At 33.3% G+C, this 19,036-nt stretch overlaps 1 protein-coding gene and 1 long non-coding RNA gene across 4 annotated transcripts; both read right to left on the minus strand.

Annotated features, from left to right (window-relative positions):
- Window positions 1-5,150: 5,150 nt before the first annotated feature.
- On the minus strand, window positions 5,151-10,980 carry LOC136070711 (uncharacterized). Of its 3 annotated transcripts, none has more exons than XR_010631955.1 (6): window positions 10,691-10,980; window positions 9,116-9,217; window positions 8,917-9,007; window positions 8,673-8,723; window positions 7,383-7,451; window positions 5,151-5,344 (listed from the first exon to the last, which is right to left on the minus strand). It is a non-coding gene; the product is annotated as an uncharacterized LOC136070711 (long non-coding RNA). The 3 variants fall into 3 exon arrangements; XR_010631956.1 differs by lacking the exon at window positions 10,691-10,980 and adding an exon at window positions 10,181-10,467; XR_010631957.1 differs by lacking the exon at window positions 7,383-7,451.
- Window positions 10,981-17,168: 6,188 nt separating this feature from the next.
- On the minus strand, window positions 17,169-18,439 carry LOC112032596 (glutamate-1-semialdehyde 2,1-aminomutase 1, chloroplastic). The gene is made up of 2 exons (XM_065781025.1): window positions 18,101-18,439; window positions 17,169-17,390 (listed from the first exon to the last, which is right to left on the minus strand). Exons 1-2 carry the CDS (start codon window positions 18,293-18,295, stop codon window positions 17,184-17,186), a joined length of 402 nt encoding a protein of 133 aa, XP_065637097.1. The 5' UTR covers window positions 18,296-18,439; the 3' UTR covers window positions 17,169-17,183.
- Between the last annotated feature and the right edge of the window lie 597 nt (window positions 18,440-19,036).

The raw sequence follows: 19,036 nt of genomic DNA on the forward strand, positions 1-19,036 counted from the left end.
TTGATGCCATATAGTTATTGAGTTTTGTTTTAGAAAATCTTTAGATTTTTTTTATGGGCTTTGGCTTACCTCCGACACTTTTTTAATTGGAGATCTCCTTTTGTTTTAAATACACAATAGCAAGTAGCAGTAGGCTTTAATCTCCACATTTTATTTACGCTTTGTTTGTTTCGATGTAAAATATTTTCAGTAAAATATTTTCTAATTTTACTGTATTTGTTTTGCAATAAAATATTTAGTCAAAAGTAAAATATTTTCAGTCAACTAAATCAACCTAAGCAAATTTTTGTAAAATATTTTACACTTAAAATTTTGGTAAAACATTTTACATTTGCTCACTCTCTCACACTCCGATAGTTATCACCATCTTCACTCCTCCTCACTTTACGCTTAAACTCTCCCAAATCAAATTTCTCTTCAAAAACCCAACCACCTCCGATTCCCTCTTGCACCAATCTCCGGCTCCAAGTCTGAGGCACCACCGATCAACTCTAGCTTCCACTGGCGCCCCCATCATCAAATCTATCTCCCTTCTCTCATACCCATCTCGCAGAGAAAAAGAAAGTCACGAGGAGGCTTCTTGGTGGGAAGCTGTGATGCCGGTGGTGGTCAAGGAAGCTTTCCAGCATGATCTAGATAGCCGCGATCAAAGGAAGGTGCTACAGTTGTGATCTACCATCAACGTCTGGAAGGTGCTACAGTGGTGAGCAAAGATAAAACGAAACTGTGATCTGAAATTGGTTTTTATTTCGTGGTTTTTTTTTTTTTTTTTGGGTGGTTATGGAGTTGTTTGATCGGATTTGTGGTTTAATGCTCGTTGTGGATTGCTGGCAGTTTGTGTTAATGGTCAGATTTTTAGGTGGTGGCTATCTTTTTCCTCTCTTCCAGATCTGGTTTTGGGGGTGGTTTAATGGTTTATGCTCATTTTGGGGTGGCTGTTGGTAGTTTTTGCTCATTTGGGGTGGCTGGTGATGGGTTGCTTTTTCGTGTGTTTTGTTGTTCCAAACACTTGAAAATATTTTACATCAAAACAAACAGAGCATTAGTTAGTGAAAAATGTGGCAAATTCTCATTATAAAAAAAATAAAAAGATTCCATTTGAAAGTTAGCTAGATATGTGGCAATTTCTCATTAAAAAAAAAAAAAAAAGATTCCATTTAAAAAAATACGTGAAGTAAGCCAAATCCTTTTTTTTATTAGTTTATTTGATTTTTGAAAATTTTAAGGAGAGGATTATCGGCTGAACTTTGTGCAGAGTTGTATTACAATATAATAGGCGGTTGCTAAGGAGCTTTTGTATGCAAAGAACTGATTGTGGGGATTTTTTAGAAAACAACTACAAAACCCAAACAATATTATTATTTAGGCAACGTTTCAAACATATTGCATTTCTAACAATTCAACTTCAGAGGAGTCGATTTTACTGTTCATATCACCTATTTTTTGCGCCACGTAGATAAAGAAATCGAGTCCTTTGGACTTATCTCTTATACACAGAAACCGACTTCGCTGGAGTCGATTTCTATACAAAGAAATCGACTTCAGTGAAGTCTATTTCCATGTGTAGAAACTGACTTCACTGAAGTCGATTTCTCTGTATACAAATTCAAAGAAATCCATTCATGAAGATTGCCATAATTCCCTGAAAAAAAACCTCACAACCAGAAGAACCCCAAAAGAAATCAAATCCAAAACGGAGTCGTACCCGAGCATGTTCTCCTCCACTGATCCAATCCAATCACCTGAAGCTTTCGCCGGGGTTTGGTCAGAATCGACGCCTGGAGTTTGTTCTTCGTTTGCTGGGTTCGTTCTTTGTTCTTCGTGCTTCGCTGTCGGTGTTGCTAGGTTTGTCGGGGTTTGGTGAAATCGGAGCCTAGGTTTGTCGGGATTTGGTGAAATCGGCGCCTAGGTTCGTCGGCGCCTGCGTTCATTTGCTCGTCGGTGTTGCTGGGTTCTTCTGTGACGGCATGGGGTTTTTTAACACAACTGAAGCTAGTTGTGTGGAGTCCTTGGTGGTGTTGTGTTTTTGGGCAAATCGACTTCATTGGAGTCATTTTCTTTTTATTGAAAATGACTCCAATGAAGTCGATTTCTATGTATAAAAAATGAGTACAAAGGACTCGATTTCTTTATCTACGCACCCAAAAAAAAAAAGATATGAACAGTAAAATCGAATCCTCTGAAGTCGAATTGTTAGAAATGCAATATGTTTGAAACGTTGCCTAACTAATAATATTGTTTGGGTTTTGTAGTTATTTTCTAAAAAATCCCTTGGATTTGTCATTCCTGTTTGGGTTTCGTTTATTTTGGAATTGAATTGGTCGCCTAAGGGGATTGAGGCTAATTTGCAGTTTGTAGTTTGTACTGGGTGGGGATTTCGGTTTCTATACAAAGAAAACGACTTCAGAGAAGTCGTTTTCTATACAAAGAAATCGACTTCACTGAAGTCGATTTCTTTGTATAGAAAACAACTCCATTGAAGTCGGTTTTTGTGTATAAGAACGGACTCGATTTCTTTATCTACGTGGCGCAAAAATAGGCAATATGAACAGTAAAATCGACTCCTCTGAAGTTGAATTGTTAGAAATGCAATATGTTTGAAACGTTGCCTAACTAATAATATTGTTTGGGTTTTGTAGTTATTTTTTAAAAAATCCCCTGATTGTGTACGAAGGTATACAATCAATGGATAATTTTGATAGAGGAATAGACATATTTTTGGACAGGTACAATACTTTGTCTTATTTTACACTTGGTAAAGGTATGATATAACACATATTGTTTTTCTAAGCATGTTTGATGTCCTTAATTGTGTCTTCATCGTCATTGTTGCTGGTGATATGTTGTTTATAGTGAAAAATATCAGTTTTCATTTAACATGGTTTTGGGTTCCCTTTAAGTTAATATTTATGTTTTCTAAGTTTGTACATCCTACCTGTTTGATTAAATGTCTTGGAGACATGGGTTTGTTATTGTTAAGACTTCTTATTTGGGATTTGTTGTTTTTTAGGTAGAAGATGTGATAATGATACCCAAAATTGGCCATGAAAAGGATTACATAAGTCAAAGATTCAATAGTTTTGCAGGTAACTACTATTAAACTGGACATAATGTTTGAGCATGAAATTTAATTTAATTTTTGTATTCCTTATACATTCTAGGAAACATGAGGTATACTTCAATTCATAGACTATTTTGAGAAAAGTTTCTAATTATGAAACAAACATTGAGCACTAAATATATGTTTTATCAAGCATAATTAAGAAAAGACCTAAATCAAATCACATTCTAATGCTTTAATTTGGCATCCAATTATGCAAAAGAGAAGTAGTGATTCTGCATGTATATCTAAAGTTACAAGTTTAAGTATTATAGCTGAAATTATGATTTCTCACTTGAACGCCCACAATAGTGCATTTGTTTTTGGGTTTTATTGAAAATTTAGGACAGGGCTCATGACTGTGAACCCAAAAGTGAACCCCCGAGGAATTATATGGTCAAAGAACTCAATTAAAACTACAGCCAAATGCATATCATTTGGGCCAAGGGTGTGAGACCACTCCATAAACATATTCATGCATGATAATTTTAGCATATATAAGGGCACTAATGTTTAAATTGGAGGTGATGCTCACTATTAATATGAGTTTGAATTCTTCTAGAGGCATTCATTTTTCTTCATTTAAATCAGCCTTCCTTCCTCCCTCTACCTTTCTTTACAGTTCTTGGTTGGATATAGCTCTAGGATGTTTAAATTACTCAAACTACACAAATTTGAATAGTGGACAACATTAATATTTTTCTTTTCAAATAGGGATATTTTATGACAAAATTAAGTTGGACAAAACAAACACACATTTAGTTTTGACTTTTGAGCTTGAACAATTTGTTCTTAAAATTTGTTTTTACTGACTTCATGACTTATATTATATTTGTTTTGACTCAGATTTTTATCCAGATAGAAATTTTTTTTTTCTTATTTTGCTAAAGGTTACCCCAAACTGATGCAATACAACCAAGAGCATCGTGAGGGTAATTCTCAATAAGTTTATATGGTGTACACAATGCCCTAATTCATGCAAAACCTAATGATGTGGAGGTTGTTAATGATTATGAGCTTGCAACTAAGTGGCACAAGACTTTCCATTTATATGTGGTTGATTTAGTCAATTGTCATTGTTATAATATCTATTCCTAATGCTATAGTGTAAGATATTTACATACAAGAGTTATTTGATAATTGATATTGGATATGAGTTCTCTCTCCCCACTATAAGTTAGATGATGATATATTTGCTCACTAGCATTTGTATATTAGAGAAAGCTTCCAATAAATATTCTTAGTTCTTCTACAATTTTTGCAAAAATTGATGTGCAACCATTTAATTTTGTATAACTATCTCATGTATTGAATAGGTTAGTGGCTAGTCTTCTATATATAAATATATATATATATATATATATATAAACTAAAATGTAGTATTTATTGTTGCTACGCTTTTATTAAGCCACATCAGTATATTTTGACTCTTCTTCTACCTATTTTATTTTAATAAATTTGATATCATTTTTTCTATTCAATCCATATTTTTCCCGCACAAAACTGTGAGCTCTCTCTCTCTCTCTCTCTCTCGGTGAATTTTTGTTCTTTCTTATAACTCTAATTAAGGTCAATGGTTCTTTTCTCTTTTTTTTTTCTTTAACATGTGTTTTTTTTTTTTTTAATATCCCATTAGAAAGTCTTCTCTTTTCCTTTTATAACTTTGGTTGAATTTTAGTTTGGATTAGTACTTAGTTTTTTTTTTTTTTTTTTTTTATAGGAATTTGAATATGCCTGCCAATTGTTTGAGTAATAAATTATTATAAAGCCTATTATTTATTCCTTTAGTTTCATTTTAATTTTGACTAAGATAACATTATAATTTTTTGATGAGTTTTACATATTAATTATGAGTTATGCAGCAGCAGCACCAACATGAGTTATGCAGCAGCTTAAGTTAAGCATTATTGCCACCAATCATGAGCATTGGTTCAGCCATCATAAATCCTGAAAATCAGTCTCATTCTAGTAAAACTTGAACATAGGAAAACATTGCATCAAATCAAATCACTACCAAACTCAAGGAGAATATTATGCTATAATAAATCATAACAGATCATATTTAACCCATGCATCAAAACTTTCCTTGTAACTTGTATGTTAAAATATAGTAAACTATTTTATTACTTAACAATATAGAATATGTTAAGTCATCAAGCAACACTTGTGATGTTGCTACTGAAGTTGACTTGCTGCCATAGCTGTTATTGTTTATGTTGCCTAACATACACCTGTCCTAAGCCACTGCATTAGAGTTAGGGAATTGTTAGTCTTTTACCATAAAAGCTGTTAACATCTTTTAGTTGCTATCAGTTAGATAGATAGGTTGTTAGAATGCAATATATATGGCTTTACTTGGAATAGCTTTGAATACTCAAGAAAACCGGATATTAGTGGTTCGCTAGAGTGGTGATTGTAAGGACCATTGAATGAAATATGCAACAGTTTCTCTCCTAATCTTCTCTATTCTCTCTAAATCTTATTTCTCATTCTTGAAGGCCAGTTGCCTCAAATTAGGTATTTCTCATAGATATGAATTACATATTATGTTAAAGCTCTAAGCATAAAAGTTTGTGGAAAGCAAAAGAGACAATAATAATGGATTGTTATAAAGTTAGTCTAAAAGGTTTGGCAATGTGTAGTAGCTAATATTTATTTGCACATAGGCTATTAGATTTTCTATCACACAGTTCTTATACATGGATAGGAGATGTTAGTTAAGAACTCAATCATGGATACCTATATTTTATTTTTTGTGAACACATGGAAGAAGAACAATTGAATGTATGAGGACATGACACTATTTTCTATTATACTGATTTACAATAATACTATATGCTCACAGTGAAGCAGGTTCCTCAGCACATATCTGACGAGCCAGGAGAGAGGTACCAATCTCCAAAGGATTTGTAAAAAGATTAGAGAAAGGAAAAAGGTAAATAAATTGCACGCCTGCCAGGGGCATGACCATCTACCTCTTTTTCTTCCTTCCATGTAAAGAACTGACTTTTATCAGTCACTGAATTTCAATTTAGCTATTTTTAAGTACTAATTTACGGTCAAGTGCTGGTTTCTTCTTGGCATTCTCTGTTTTTTAAAAAGAGTTTTGAGAGAGGGCTTGTATTTCGTTCTTTTGAATCAAAGTAGTGTAAATCTCATTCATAACTCTAATGTGAGTCAGCTTTACAACTATAATCAAACATATTCAAGGCAATTCATCAAATGACAAAACACCCAACTCTTACTTTTTAATTAGCACACGTTGTTGCTTTCAACAGTATAAAGTTAAATTTTAATCAAGAGCCAAGCTAGTTAGTACAATTAAATCTTCAAATTGCTTCAAAAACAAATCATGAACTTATGTAAATTTTCTCTTGCCTAAACAGGTCCAGGAAATTAAAGGGTTGACAATAACAAAAATATTTACATGAATGTATGCATCATAAATTTAATTTTCCACCTTAACTTGCTTCTACTTGGCAGGAAAACACAGGATTAAGCTTCACATGTCATTGAAGATTGGGTATGCTTGGTTTCTTTTCCAGGATATGACAAAAATAACACATGGTTTAATGCCACAATTCATATACTTAAATTATTAAGGTTTTTAGTTGGTCAATGAGTACATGTAATCAAATTGATTAAATCAAGAAAACGGAAATATGTGTGGATATTTGAGCCTCAAGAGAGTTAGGGTGTTCTTGATCCTCATTGAGACTATAAAGCTATTTCCATTAAAATTTAACATAGGAAGTAAAAGTTTAATTTATATCCACAGTTCACTACACATGATTACATGAACAAATTGCACTGGAGTCTCCCCCATCTCAGCAAGTTATTGATCAATTTTTAAGAAAACAAAAAAGGAAAAAAAAAAAATCAATTGTAGGTATCTATGCCCAATTGCTCATTCCTAGTCCAAATAAGACTAAAGTTAAACTCCATATGTTCTCAGCTTTGGTTACCTATAACCATCAGATTCTAATAAATTTAGAGGGAAAAGGGGGAAGGGGGGCGGGCAATTGATTTTAAACCTTTATAAAATAAAATAAAATAACTCTAGTTCTTTATAAATGGGTTCAAAAACTGAACTTCATTTTAAATATACTCAAATTTTTCAAGTAATACTATCATGTTGACAATTATCATACACCAAGGTTTCTCTTCCAGATCATGCCCAATACCAAGCAGTGATGTAAGCGAAGCTTATTGTGATTTTAAATGTATATATATATATGTATGTATGTATGTATGATGATGATGATGATTGATATATCCATACCACATCAACAAAGACAATCTCCAGCTCATTGACAAAGTTCTCTCTCCGATGTTCGTACTTTGCAGCAGTCTAGAAAATAATATATATATATATATAAGGGTTATCTACATAAATCAAAGAAAGGAGAATTAAAGGTTTATTACTAAGAACTGAGTATGGGGATAGAACCCTATGTGCAGAGAGAGAGAGGGGGAAAGCAGTCCATTTACAAACTTAATGGGAAAATAGGCATGCATTCTACAAAATAAAAAAATTTCTTCCTCTAGCATGCCATAATTAGGCATCCAGTAAAACAAAATTTTGCTAGTTTGCCATAACAATAAGATGAGATTTATGGTTTGCTGAGGCTTCCTATAGATTCAACAAGCAGAGGTATACATACAATTTTCCATGTTGTCCATTTATCAACTTGATAGTTTCTGATACCAAAAAGTACATTGTATGTCTATCACAGATTCTTTCAATGTCATAAAAAGAAAATGCAAATCTTCCCTCATTTCCTTGAAACTTTAAGTGAAGTTGCCTTCAGAAAATTTTCTAGTAAAAAATCAGCTTGCACATATAACACCCATAAAAACCAAACAATTTCACCAAGACCCTATTTTCTTTTCCTAATCCTTGTTTATCATTCCCCCCTCCCTCCCAACTTCACACGGTCTCAAACATTTCCCATCACATTCCATCAAAGCTAGCACAACTTTCTAAACTATAAACAATCAGCAAAATAACTAATTTAACATTAAAAAAAGAAAAGAGAAAAAGAATCACCCTCATAACCTATATACAATTTATCTCATCATCAGAATGCACAAAACCCATAAACAATTTAAAAACAAACAACACTTTCACTAACCAAAAAGCAAACTCCATTGGAACAATGACCCCAAAAAACTCCCATTTTCAAAAAGCAACATCCCAAAGATAACACATTTATAAACCACAAGCCAAGTAAACAATTAACAAAAACCAAACTTTAAATAACAAAATGTGTTTTCTTATCAAAACTTTGAATAACCAAAAAAAAAAAAAAATTATTGTTGAGTTATACAAACACCCAATGCGTTTTAAAATCCATGATCTCACCCTACAACTTAGGGGAAGGAAGTGCCATTTGTGCCAAAGCTCATTCCTACCAAAACTTCACAAAAATTGAGAATGGCACACGCATTGTCAAATACACAAAGGATGTGAACCAAGTATATCAACTACATATACCTAGAGGCTCCAAAAGTACAAAGAATTCCCCCACCACCAAAAATAAAAATCCAAAGACAATTCATATAAAATTACCTGAAGCTTCTTGGCAAGGGCCATTGCTTCATCCAAGTTTGCGTTACTTTCCTGTTACAAAGATAACAATGCCAAATGATTGGTTTTGTGGGAGATTCTTAAATTCTATTAAAAAAAAAAAAAAATAGCTGACTATTATTAAAAAAAAAAAAAAAAAATTCACATTTGCTTCTGATTCCATTGATTAAATTAAGCAACAGTAATTTCACCTCCTATTAGCACAATGACCTAAAAGATGACTCACCTCCAGGGTTTTGCCATCAGGGGTTATATCCCTGTCATGGAAGCCCCACCAATTAACTCCAAGCTTGTTTATGAATCAAAAATTGTTTTCACTGTTATATGCATTAAGAATTTTGAGGGGATAAAAAGTTCATATCATTTCCATTGGTAAATTATCAGTGCCAAGTATACAAAATTGGACAAATAAAGAACAGTCTTACTTCTTCTCCTGGCCATAACCACTGAATTTGTATCATCACTTCAGCATTTTCTATTGAAAATCCACTTCATTCTTCAAAAATTTCTTCTAATGCAATGTGCTCCTATGAAACAAAGTATTTCAAAGATTTCAAAAATTAAAAATAGAACTTTTGCAGGTAATGATTTCAGCAATCTGATTGTGTGTGAAGACTCTAATTTTTCTTTCTCTACTTTATAATCTCAAATCTCTACATCGTTATTCTAAAATCCCCAAATTTTTCCTGTTTGATATTGAAACAGTTTTCCACAGCAACTGCAGTTCTACCTTTCAACAAAAACTGCCATAGAACGGTTGCAGAGAAAAAAAAAAGTAAGAAAGAAAAGAAAAACCAAATATAATTCAAAGAATAAGAAGAAAGAAAGAAGAGAACAATAGCATTAACAAAAAAAAAAAAGGAATATACAAATCTGAAAAATAAGAATCAGAACTGATTTCTTTTCCTTAGAACTTTGAGTCTCTCTCATTCCGTTTTGCGCCTTACAAACTGTTTCTCTTTGTGATTGTGGTTCCAGTGGTCTAAGTTTGGCAAAGGAACGGATGGTAGAGGAAAAACCGATGGCCGGCCTTAAATATTTATCTCTTGGCACCCTATGAACTCTGTCTCCTATCTCTGTATCTCAAGATTTTTGAGTTTTGATTGCATTTTAATTTTTTAACTCAAATAACTAAATGTAAAGCAATCCAACCAAAATATTCAACCTAAATCATATTCAATCCCCAGATTTGCAAAAAAAAAAAAAAAGGAAAAAAACAATAACAATAAATTTACTGGTTATGGGTATACGGCAAAAAAACTTAAAATAAAAATCAATGCAACATTCGATCCTATACTTATTTAATCCCAACGATTTCGTTAAGATTAGAAATAGAAGTACCCAAACTAAAAACAACATTTTTAGTGATTTCTATAATCTAAAAAAACAAACAAAAAACAAAACAAAAGCAAATATCTAAAATTGAGAAAACAAACATTTTGATAGAGATTCCAAAACCCAAAACAAAAACGAATCAAATCTAAACTTACCCAACAAAAAAACTCAATTAAAAGTAACGTTTTTGATGTCGCGGAAGCTTGAAGAGAAGCACACACGATGCTCTCTTTGATGGACAGAAACTAAACTGTTAGTTTCTGGGTAGTAAACCTCGAATCCACGAGGGATTCCTTGAATCCAGAAGGTGATAGGTCTGGAATCCACCAGATAACACAAAAGACACAAGTTTGAATTTTTATTGATAATAAACTATGAAAACGTTTACAGACTTAAGAGCCTATTTAAGGGCTCCTTAAAACTTGACAGACAAGAAAATATAATCTAAAATAACTCCTAATTGATACCTAACTATAACAGGAATCAAATTTGACCTAAAAAGCATTAAATGCACCTAAAAATAAGGAAATAAATCACCTAAACTTAAAATAACGTTTTTTACATAAAAATACCAAAAATAATAAATTACAATAACTAACTAGTAAATTGTGTCCTACATCAGTTTTATACCCAAACCTACAAAATTGGAAGGAAAAAAAATGTACCGTTGTCAATGTCGGTTTCGCTGTCTGGGGGTCTAAATTTGGCAAGGGAACGGGCGCTGTATGGTTCAGACGAACTCTTCTCTCTTTTCCTTTTGATTGTAATGCACAATGGACGGCCTTAGGAACTCTGCCTCTTTCACTGTTTCTTTCTCCGTGCCTTCTCTGTTTACCGTTCTGTCTAGGTTTTGGGTTTGCAAAATCGTGTTTTGAAACTTTTTGATTTCTTATTCCCAATCGATGCAGTGTTTACCGAATTTTGATCGGGAAATATGGTTTGGGTTTTAAGGTTTGCGTTTTGTTTTTGTTTTTTTGTTTCGTGGATAAGTGGCTGTTGTTTTTTATAGAGGTTTACGTTTGTGTCTGAAAGCGAGCCTCTCCAACGCACTGAGCGAAATTTTAAAGAATTAAATCTACACGTATCAATATTTTAAGAGGGCTTTTTTGACTTACATGTCAGCACTTCGTAAAAGCTCCTGCTATTATATATAGTATTAGATTAGATTTTCTTATTCTTTAAGAGATGAGAAATTTGAATAATAAACTTGAAACTTATAAAGTTTAATTGTATATTAAAAAAATATAATATACTACAATAAAAGTTTGAAGAATATGGTTCACTTTAAAAAAAAAATATTAATCAAACATAAAAAAATAAAAATAAACTTGAAACTTATAAAGTTTAATTGTATATTAAAAAAATATAATATACTACAATAAAAGTTTGAAGAATATGGTTCACTTTAAAAAAAAAATATTAATCAAACATAAAAAAATAAAAATAAAATGATATATTTGTAAAGATAAAAAGATTAAAAATACTTGTAGAAATCTTTTTTTTTAAATAGACAATACTTGAAGTAATTATTACTTTTTATATATTACACATCATTACATAATATTTATAAGTCCGTGGCTAGTTGAGAATTATAACTCAAACACTCTTAATTAAACGCTCCTACCAAATACACCTCTCTTTTTTTTTTTTTTTTTTGAACACACTAAAAACTATTATTTGAACTCACGTAATAAACAACCCTAATTATCTCTTCTTCTTCTTCTTTTTATTCTTTCAACAGTTTTGTTTTGGAAACTATGAATTACTGATACCCAAAGAATAGTAAATAATGTTGAGTGCTAACAAATACCACATTAGGAAACAACTCAACAAGCTTTATGAGTAAATAATACACTCAAATGGTTACACAGACACAAAAAGGATTGCTCAAGCAAAAGATACAAAGAGGCTTACATTTTAGAAAATCACATTGCCAAGAGCTTTGTAGCTCAATTGACACAATCTAGTATTTCTAACGGAAATGTATAAGGTTCAAAACCACCCTCTCCTATTGTAACTATTGAATTTTTATTTTACATATATATATATATATAATATAATTAAATTATAAATTAAAAATAAAAATAAAAAAAACCAATAACACATTGGTAGAAATGCACCTTATCGTGAAACAAAACCAACTACAACACACTCTCAAATCTCAAGCCACCTACAAAACAGTACTTATGAGGGTTTTAAAAAATGGGAAGGTAAATCAAAGACTATAGATACCAGAATTGTCATTGCCAGCCACACTAATTCTTTAGAAGTATGCGCCAAGTTTGTAAATCCAACCTCGAACTGTTCAGGAGCAAAGTACATAGAACCTTGCAAACTTAGCAGTATCACTTTCCTTTGCATCCCCAAAGTTGTAAACAGGCCCTTCTGTGAAGAAAAACCCAAACATCCCTCTTATATACCCACATCGCATGCCCTGCCTTTTTCCCATCATCAATTATACCTTGTACAAGTTCACCAGTGATCTTATCCAAATATTTGCAACTTCCTAGCTCCTGCAATCGCTTAAGAGTGTGTCAGTGGTCATTTCATTGCCAATGGGTTTCCATTCAAGAACCCAGCCTGGTATATTGGTCCTGTTGGTGCCACCATTTCCATAATCTCCCTCCATATGCACCAACTGGCAGAGTTCCCAACAACAGGTTCAAGGATAATTGCAGCAATCTCTCCTTTGTTGGTCTCAAAGAGATTTTCCACAGCTGAGATGTCATTGAAAGGGGCAGTTAGAGTTTCATAAGTGGCTCCTTTCTGGACACCAGGGGAGTCAGTTCTCCAACTCTTTACCTTCCCCCAAGAAAGAGGGCTGTGTGTGGACAAAACTACTTAACAAAGGGATCACTTCTCTTCAAAAAAGCATTATAATTCTTCCCCAGCTAAAATTAGTTTTTATACTGTATTTAGATTATTAAAAAAAAATTAAAACAAAATACAAATGCATCAACTTGTAAGAAAGAAATGCAAATAAAGTATTACATTACAATGACTACGAATATTTTGCTGTTGTAAAATGATATTAGAAGCAGGATCACTTGACCAATATCCAATATCATTAAACAAAATGTATTCGCCCAACAAGAAAAGATAGTGAGGAATTCTTGGAGAATCAAGATTGAGATTTTCACCAAATGTACAATATCTACGAATATCAAAACAAGGTCAAATTTAATACTAGATAACATTTTAAGAATAGAAGACAGGGAGGAAGAACAGGACTTCATCATCCAACATATGAAAGCCCTTGACAGAATTTATTACAATAGGTTGTCCAGTAACAGACTTAAAGGCAGGTACAGGGCAGTTCACACATCCAGGCATCAATTCTTACCAAAACCCTTACACCAAGTTGGCTACCAAGACATTCGAAACCAAATTTCACCATTCAACATCGTAAAAAGAAGGTTTGGGCAAACATCAAATAACAACAATAACAAGAGCTCACATAAAACTATTATACAAAATTTCTTTAACAAAGACAAGTCCTTAGGATTTTTTGACATACATGAAAAGTACATACTTTGGAATGGAGATCAACAAAATTTCAAGCCAGATTCTATTTTACCAATAAGTGAAAGAATAAAAATGCGTCATACTATACAACTTTCCTTTTCCTGCATGAGTTGCTTTAACAACCATTCAGAGCGTGATTAAGATCAGAATTCACAAATCTTACCATCCATGATACAACTCTCCTTTTATAATCCCTATACAACTCCCCTTTTCCTGCATGGGTTTCACTTCCCAGTTATGGCAAAACAAATTCACATTATTACCAATGGTAAGTAACACTAATGAACTAATTGTTTCCTAAAAACAGAGAAACATATACAAGTAAAAGCTTTGTTCAATAATTTATATCATACCTAGAAGAATGACCACAAATTCATTTTTGGCCAACTTGAAACAGAAGCCTTTTTTTTTAGCTGAAAAGCATAATAAAAGCTTAAAAAAAAACAGCTAAGAGAAACTAAAAAAATCTTCTTTAAAATTAAACAAATAGAACCTATTGTAACAGCCAAATCATGTCATTGTCACAAATCAAAGTTGAGTACATTGTTACATGACTACATCTCAAAAACGTAATGTTATCTATTTTTAAATTGTAAAGGATAGATTTAATAGCCTTTAAAAGAAACCAATCACCATAACACCTTATTACGTTTATTCATCAATCTTCATTGATGTGTAGATCACCCTTGTGAACCAAAAGCATGAAATTAAATCCAATGGTACCAGTTAGAAGTGACTTAGAACACCCCCCACCCCCCACTTCCCCCCCACCCAAAAAAAATAAATAAATAAATAAAAATAAAACGAAAAAAGATATAAGCAAATGAGGCAATTAGATTGTACATTCCATGTATAATATCCCAAGGAGCAGCTTTGTGGTTTCAGGCTTGGACAAGAAGTAGGATGTTGCAAAGAGGAAAAGGTATGGTGTAGAAGAGCCAGATGTAAGGATTTAGATCCAACACAACGTATAGGAATGGAATATCAGTGGATAGTTGTGGGATTTGGCNTGCAAAGAAAAGTGATACTGCTAAAGTTTGCAAGTTCTATAGGGGTATGCTGGAGAAGGAGATATTTTTGCTCCTTCACAGTTCGAGGCTGGATTTACAAGCTTGGCCACATACTCCTGAAGATATCCAGAAAACAATAGCAGCTGCTGAGAAGGTTTTACAGCAGATTAGTTGGCAATTCCTGTATCTATAGTCTATGATTTACCTTCCCATTTTTCCCACTAGCATAATACTGTTTTGCAGGAGGATTGAGAGTGTGTTGTAGTTAATTTTCTTTAATGAGAACATGCATTTCTACTTATTAATGTAATCTAATATATATAAAAATCAAAGTAGTTTTTGAGTTGTTGACCTCTTCATATTGTGGAACATCAGCTTTGGAGGCCTCACAATTTTACATATCATTATTATGTTTTAATTTGACTAATTATTTTCTAAAATTTGTTTTTGGGCTTGAAAAGTTCTGAATTATCCATCCAATAACCCTAAACCTAACTTTGTAACCTCAGTATTCTCAAAAAGAAAAAAAAATGATATGATCCCAGCAGTAGCACTATCATAGTACCTCTATTGTAACGTCTCTTCCTCCTTGACTTTCTCAAATTCTCCTTCAGTCATCATGAATTCATCTTATAGCCAAGTTCTTCCCAAAAGAACTCTGCAAGCAAGCCAATACCAAGAGAGGACCCAGACAGCTGCGTTTTAGGTTCAGCCCAGATGTGCTCTGGTACCTTGGTCCACTGGCCTCTGCAACTGCTGCAAAGATGTTCCAGGTTGCATAACATGATGGTGCCAATTTTAGGCAAGTTGCGGATATTGTAGATAGAGGATCAATATGTAAGTATGGTGAATGTGGTTTAAGTGATTAGATGTATTAGGGTGATGATGATGGTAGTTGGTGTGATTGATTGTTAAGAAGTGTGGTGGTGATTTCTAGTGCAGCTTGTGCTGCTAGAGGAGCACTGTCTGCATTAATTACCAGCCAGTCTTTGGGGTGATCAATTGTGTACAAAGTTGCTGAAGACTTTCTTTTAGTGCAAATTGAAATGTTTTTGAGATTTTTTGGTCTGCTTACTCATGTTTGAATGATTGTAGTGAAGAATTACCCTGTGTTATACAGGATCCTGTCTTTGCTATGGAAAATGAATATGCTAATTTATTTAGGTAATGGTGACAGACCTCAAAAAGAAGTATGAAGGGAACACAGGATTGACAAGGCCTGAAAGAAAGTTTCCATATTCTATATTGATAATTCCTAATTTTGTTTGTTTCCATTTGAAATAGTTTTAACTGTTCTTTTGGTTGTTTATCATATAGGAAAGCTGAGTATTACTATTAGGCCTGATGCTGAATGTATTATGTGCTGCAGTGCTCTTCCATTGTATAAGGAGATGGTAGAGAATGGTTGACAGGATATCTGGTAATGCAAACAAAATTAGAATGCACTTAAATTTTCCTAGAAGGCTTCACTGTAACTCATTATGGGAATATACAATGTATATTTCAAAGCTCAGCATTGTTCCTATGATTTGTTTTATAGCTTTCTCATGATTTTTCTGATCTGTTAAGGGTAAGTGGAAATCTTGAATATGTCATACTGATCTCTTAAGGGATGCTGATATGTTTGACCAAGGCTGTTTGTTGGCATTTTATTTTATTTTATTTTATTTTATAGAGATTGTTGTATGTATCTTTAAGATCAATTATAGCAACATGTCCATGTTTATTTAGTGAAATTATAGATTGGTTTGTTAATCTTAATCTTGTTTGAACAAAAACTCTTGCCAGTGGCCTACTAAAATCTGACACTCTGCCAAATCCCACAACTATCCACTGATATTCCATTCCTATACGTTGTGTTGGATCTAAATCCTTACATCTGGCTCTTCTACACCATACCTTTTCCTCTTTGCAACATCCTACTTCTTGTCCAAGCCTGAAACCACAAAGCTGCTCCTTGGGATATTATACATGGAATGTACAATCTAATTGCCTCATTTGCTTATATCTTTTTTCGTAGTATATAAAATTTTCAAAAAAACAAGAAAGTAAAGGGCTTGCCCCCCTTGGTTTTTAGCTCCGGCCCCCCCCGACCTGAAATCCTAGGTCCGTCCCTGGGAGTTCAGGGTATTGGCAAGATAAATCTTAAGAATTACAGTTCTCCAACTCTTTACCTTTCCCCAAGAAAGAGGGCTGTGTATGGGGAGTTGTGGACAAACCTACTTCAACAAAGTTACCACTTCTCTTCAATAAAGCATTATAAGTTATATCTCTTCGCCAGCTAAAATTAATTTTTACAGTGTATTTAGATTAAAAAATAAAAAACAAATAAAATAAAATGCAAACGCATCAACTTTTAAGAAAGAAATGCATATAAATTATTACATTACCAAAATCTTTTTTTTCTTTAAAAAAAAAAAATTACAAACACTACAAATATTTTGCTGTTGTAAAAATGATATTAGAGTCAGGAACACTTGACCAGTGTCATTAAACAAAATGTATTGGTCCGCAACAAAAAAAATAGCAAGGAATGGTTGGAGAATTAAAATTGAAGATTGTCACCAAATGCACAATATCTATGAATATCATAACAAGGTCAAATAAAAGATTAGATAAAGTTTTAAGAATAAATGACAGGGAGGAAGAACAGAACCTCATCATCTGCATGACCAATTATTGCTGGTCCCCAAGAACCCACATAATCGATGTACTCATTGCCATCTATGTCCCACATACGAGAGCCCTTGACAGAATCCATCAAAATTGGTTGTCCACCAACAGATTTAAAGGCACGTACAGGGGAGTTCACACCTCCAGGCATCAATTCCTACCAAAACCCTTACACCAAGTTAGTTCTCAAGAAATTCAAAATCAAATTTTGCCGTTCAACATCATAAAAAGAAGAGGGTTTGAGCGAAACATCAAATAACAACAATAACAAGAGCTAATAAACAACCGTTATACAACTTCTTTAGCCAAGACAAGTCCTTAGGCATTTTAAACATACATGAAAAACACATTAACAACCTAATGGATCCATTTCATAGTTCGAATTAAATATTACAAATCTAAAAGTATATCTAGGATCACGTCATTTAAAATTTTAAATAAGGAGATACTTTGTACATTGTTAGATCCAGGAAGTAAAATCTTATCCGCAAAATGAACTCTCCCTCTAAGATCATAAACCAAGACCCAATTGTTGGTCACGTTCATTTATCTGACCCACAATAATTGTTTACTATATTGCATCCATTTTACACTACCAGTAAAACCTTCAAGCTGTCCCCATCATATAGCATAGACCAAATAATCAATATTACACAAAACCCATCATTAATAAGGTTGCAAATCTCAAATTTGACACTTAATTAGAAAAAAAAAAGTAACAAAATTGAAGACCCAAATTCAATTTTAAACAATCATAATTCCTTCACTGAAGTCAAAATTAACCGAACAGAACCCAAAACAATTCCAAGTGTAGAAAAGTTGAAATTTTGAACGAATCGAAATGGGAATGAAAAAGAAAAGGAGTACCTTGGCGACAGCGAAAGCTTCTTCAGACTTTTGAAGAGTGTAATTCTTCTTCTTCTCATCGATCGAGACAGCCATTTTGACGCAACAACGACGAGTCGTTTTTGAAGAAGAAGAAGAAGAGTGTCTATGAGAAAGCTTTGTTGTCGAGCATGAAAGCCCAAAACCCACTCCTACTCCGGCTACAGCACCAGCCATTGTTGCTATCTCTCTCTCTCTCTGTTTTGGTTTTTTTGCCTGCGACGCTGACGGCTGGAGCTGAAAGGAGTATAGAAAGGGATAAGGTTGGGAATTTGATTTTTAGTTGTTCAAATGGGTGTTTTTTAAAGTGTGGGGTAACAATAACACTAAGGTGCACATGTCAATATTTTTATATATGTTATTGTGGAATACATTGAACTTCATAGATGGATTATTGGGTTTTTTTTTTTTTTTTTTTTTTTTTTTTTTTTGGTGAGAAAGTGGGTTAGGTTTGGGGCTTAGAGGACTGTTGCAACTTACAAGATTGGGTTGGGTTGGATTGTTTCCGATTTGGCCAAACCTATTTGTGATGGAAAGAAGAAAGCAAATCCTTAACTAGACTACACCTCAGTTTATGCAAAAATTACTCTCTATATTAAAATAAAAATCTACTTTTTTTTTTTATATTAACTAATTATTTTTCAAAACACTAACATATGATTATTGTGGGGCCAGGAAATTGTGCAGCATTGGCCCACTCCGAGGAAGGATGACTATCCGAGGCCAATTTAGGGAGAAACTCTTCTTTGGATCCACGCCGAGGACCCCTTCGTCCTCGGCATACTGAGGATAATTGTAGAGGGGGGGGGGGGACAAACCCAGAACAAGTTGTCATCTCCACACTTAATACGCTCACCTAACCCTTCTGGCCGCATTAATGGGGATGCAACCCCCGGGCAGGGCTACATCGATCAGGGT

The sequence above is a fragment of the Quercus suber genome, unplaced genomic scaffold (genome assembly GCF_002906115.3).
Source record: "Quercus suber isolate HL8 unplaced genomic scaffold, Cork oak 2.0 scaffold_254, whole genome shotgun sequence".
Lineage (NCBI taxonomy): Eukaryota > Viridiplantae > Streptophyta > Magnoliopsida > Fagales > Fagaceae > Quercus > Quercus suber.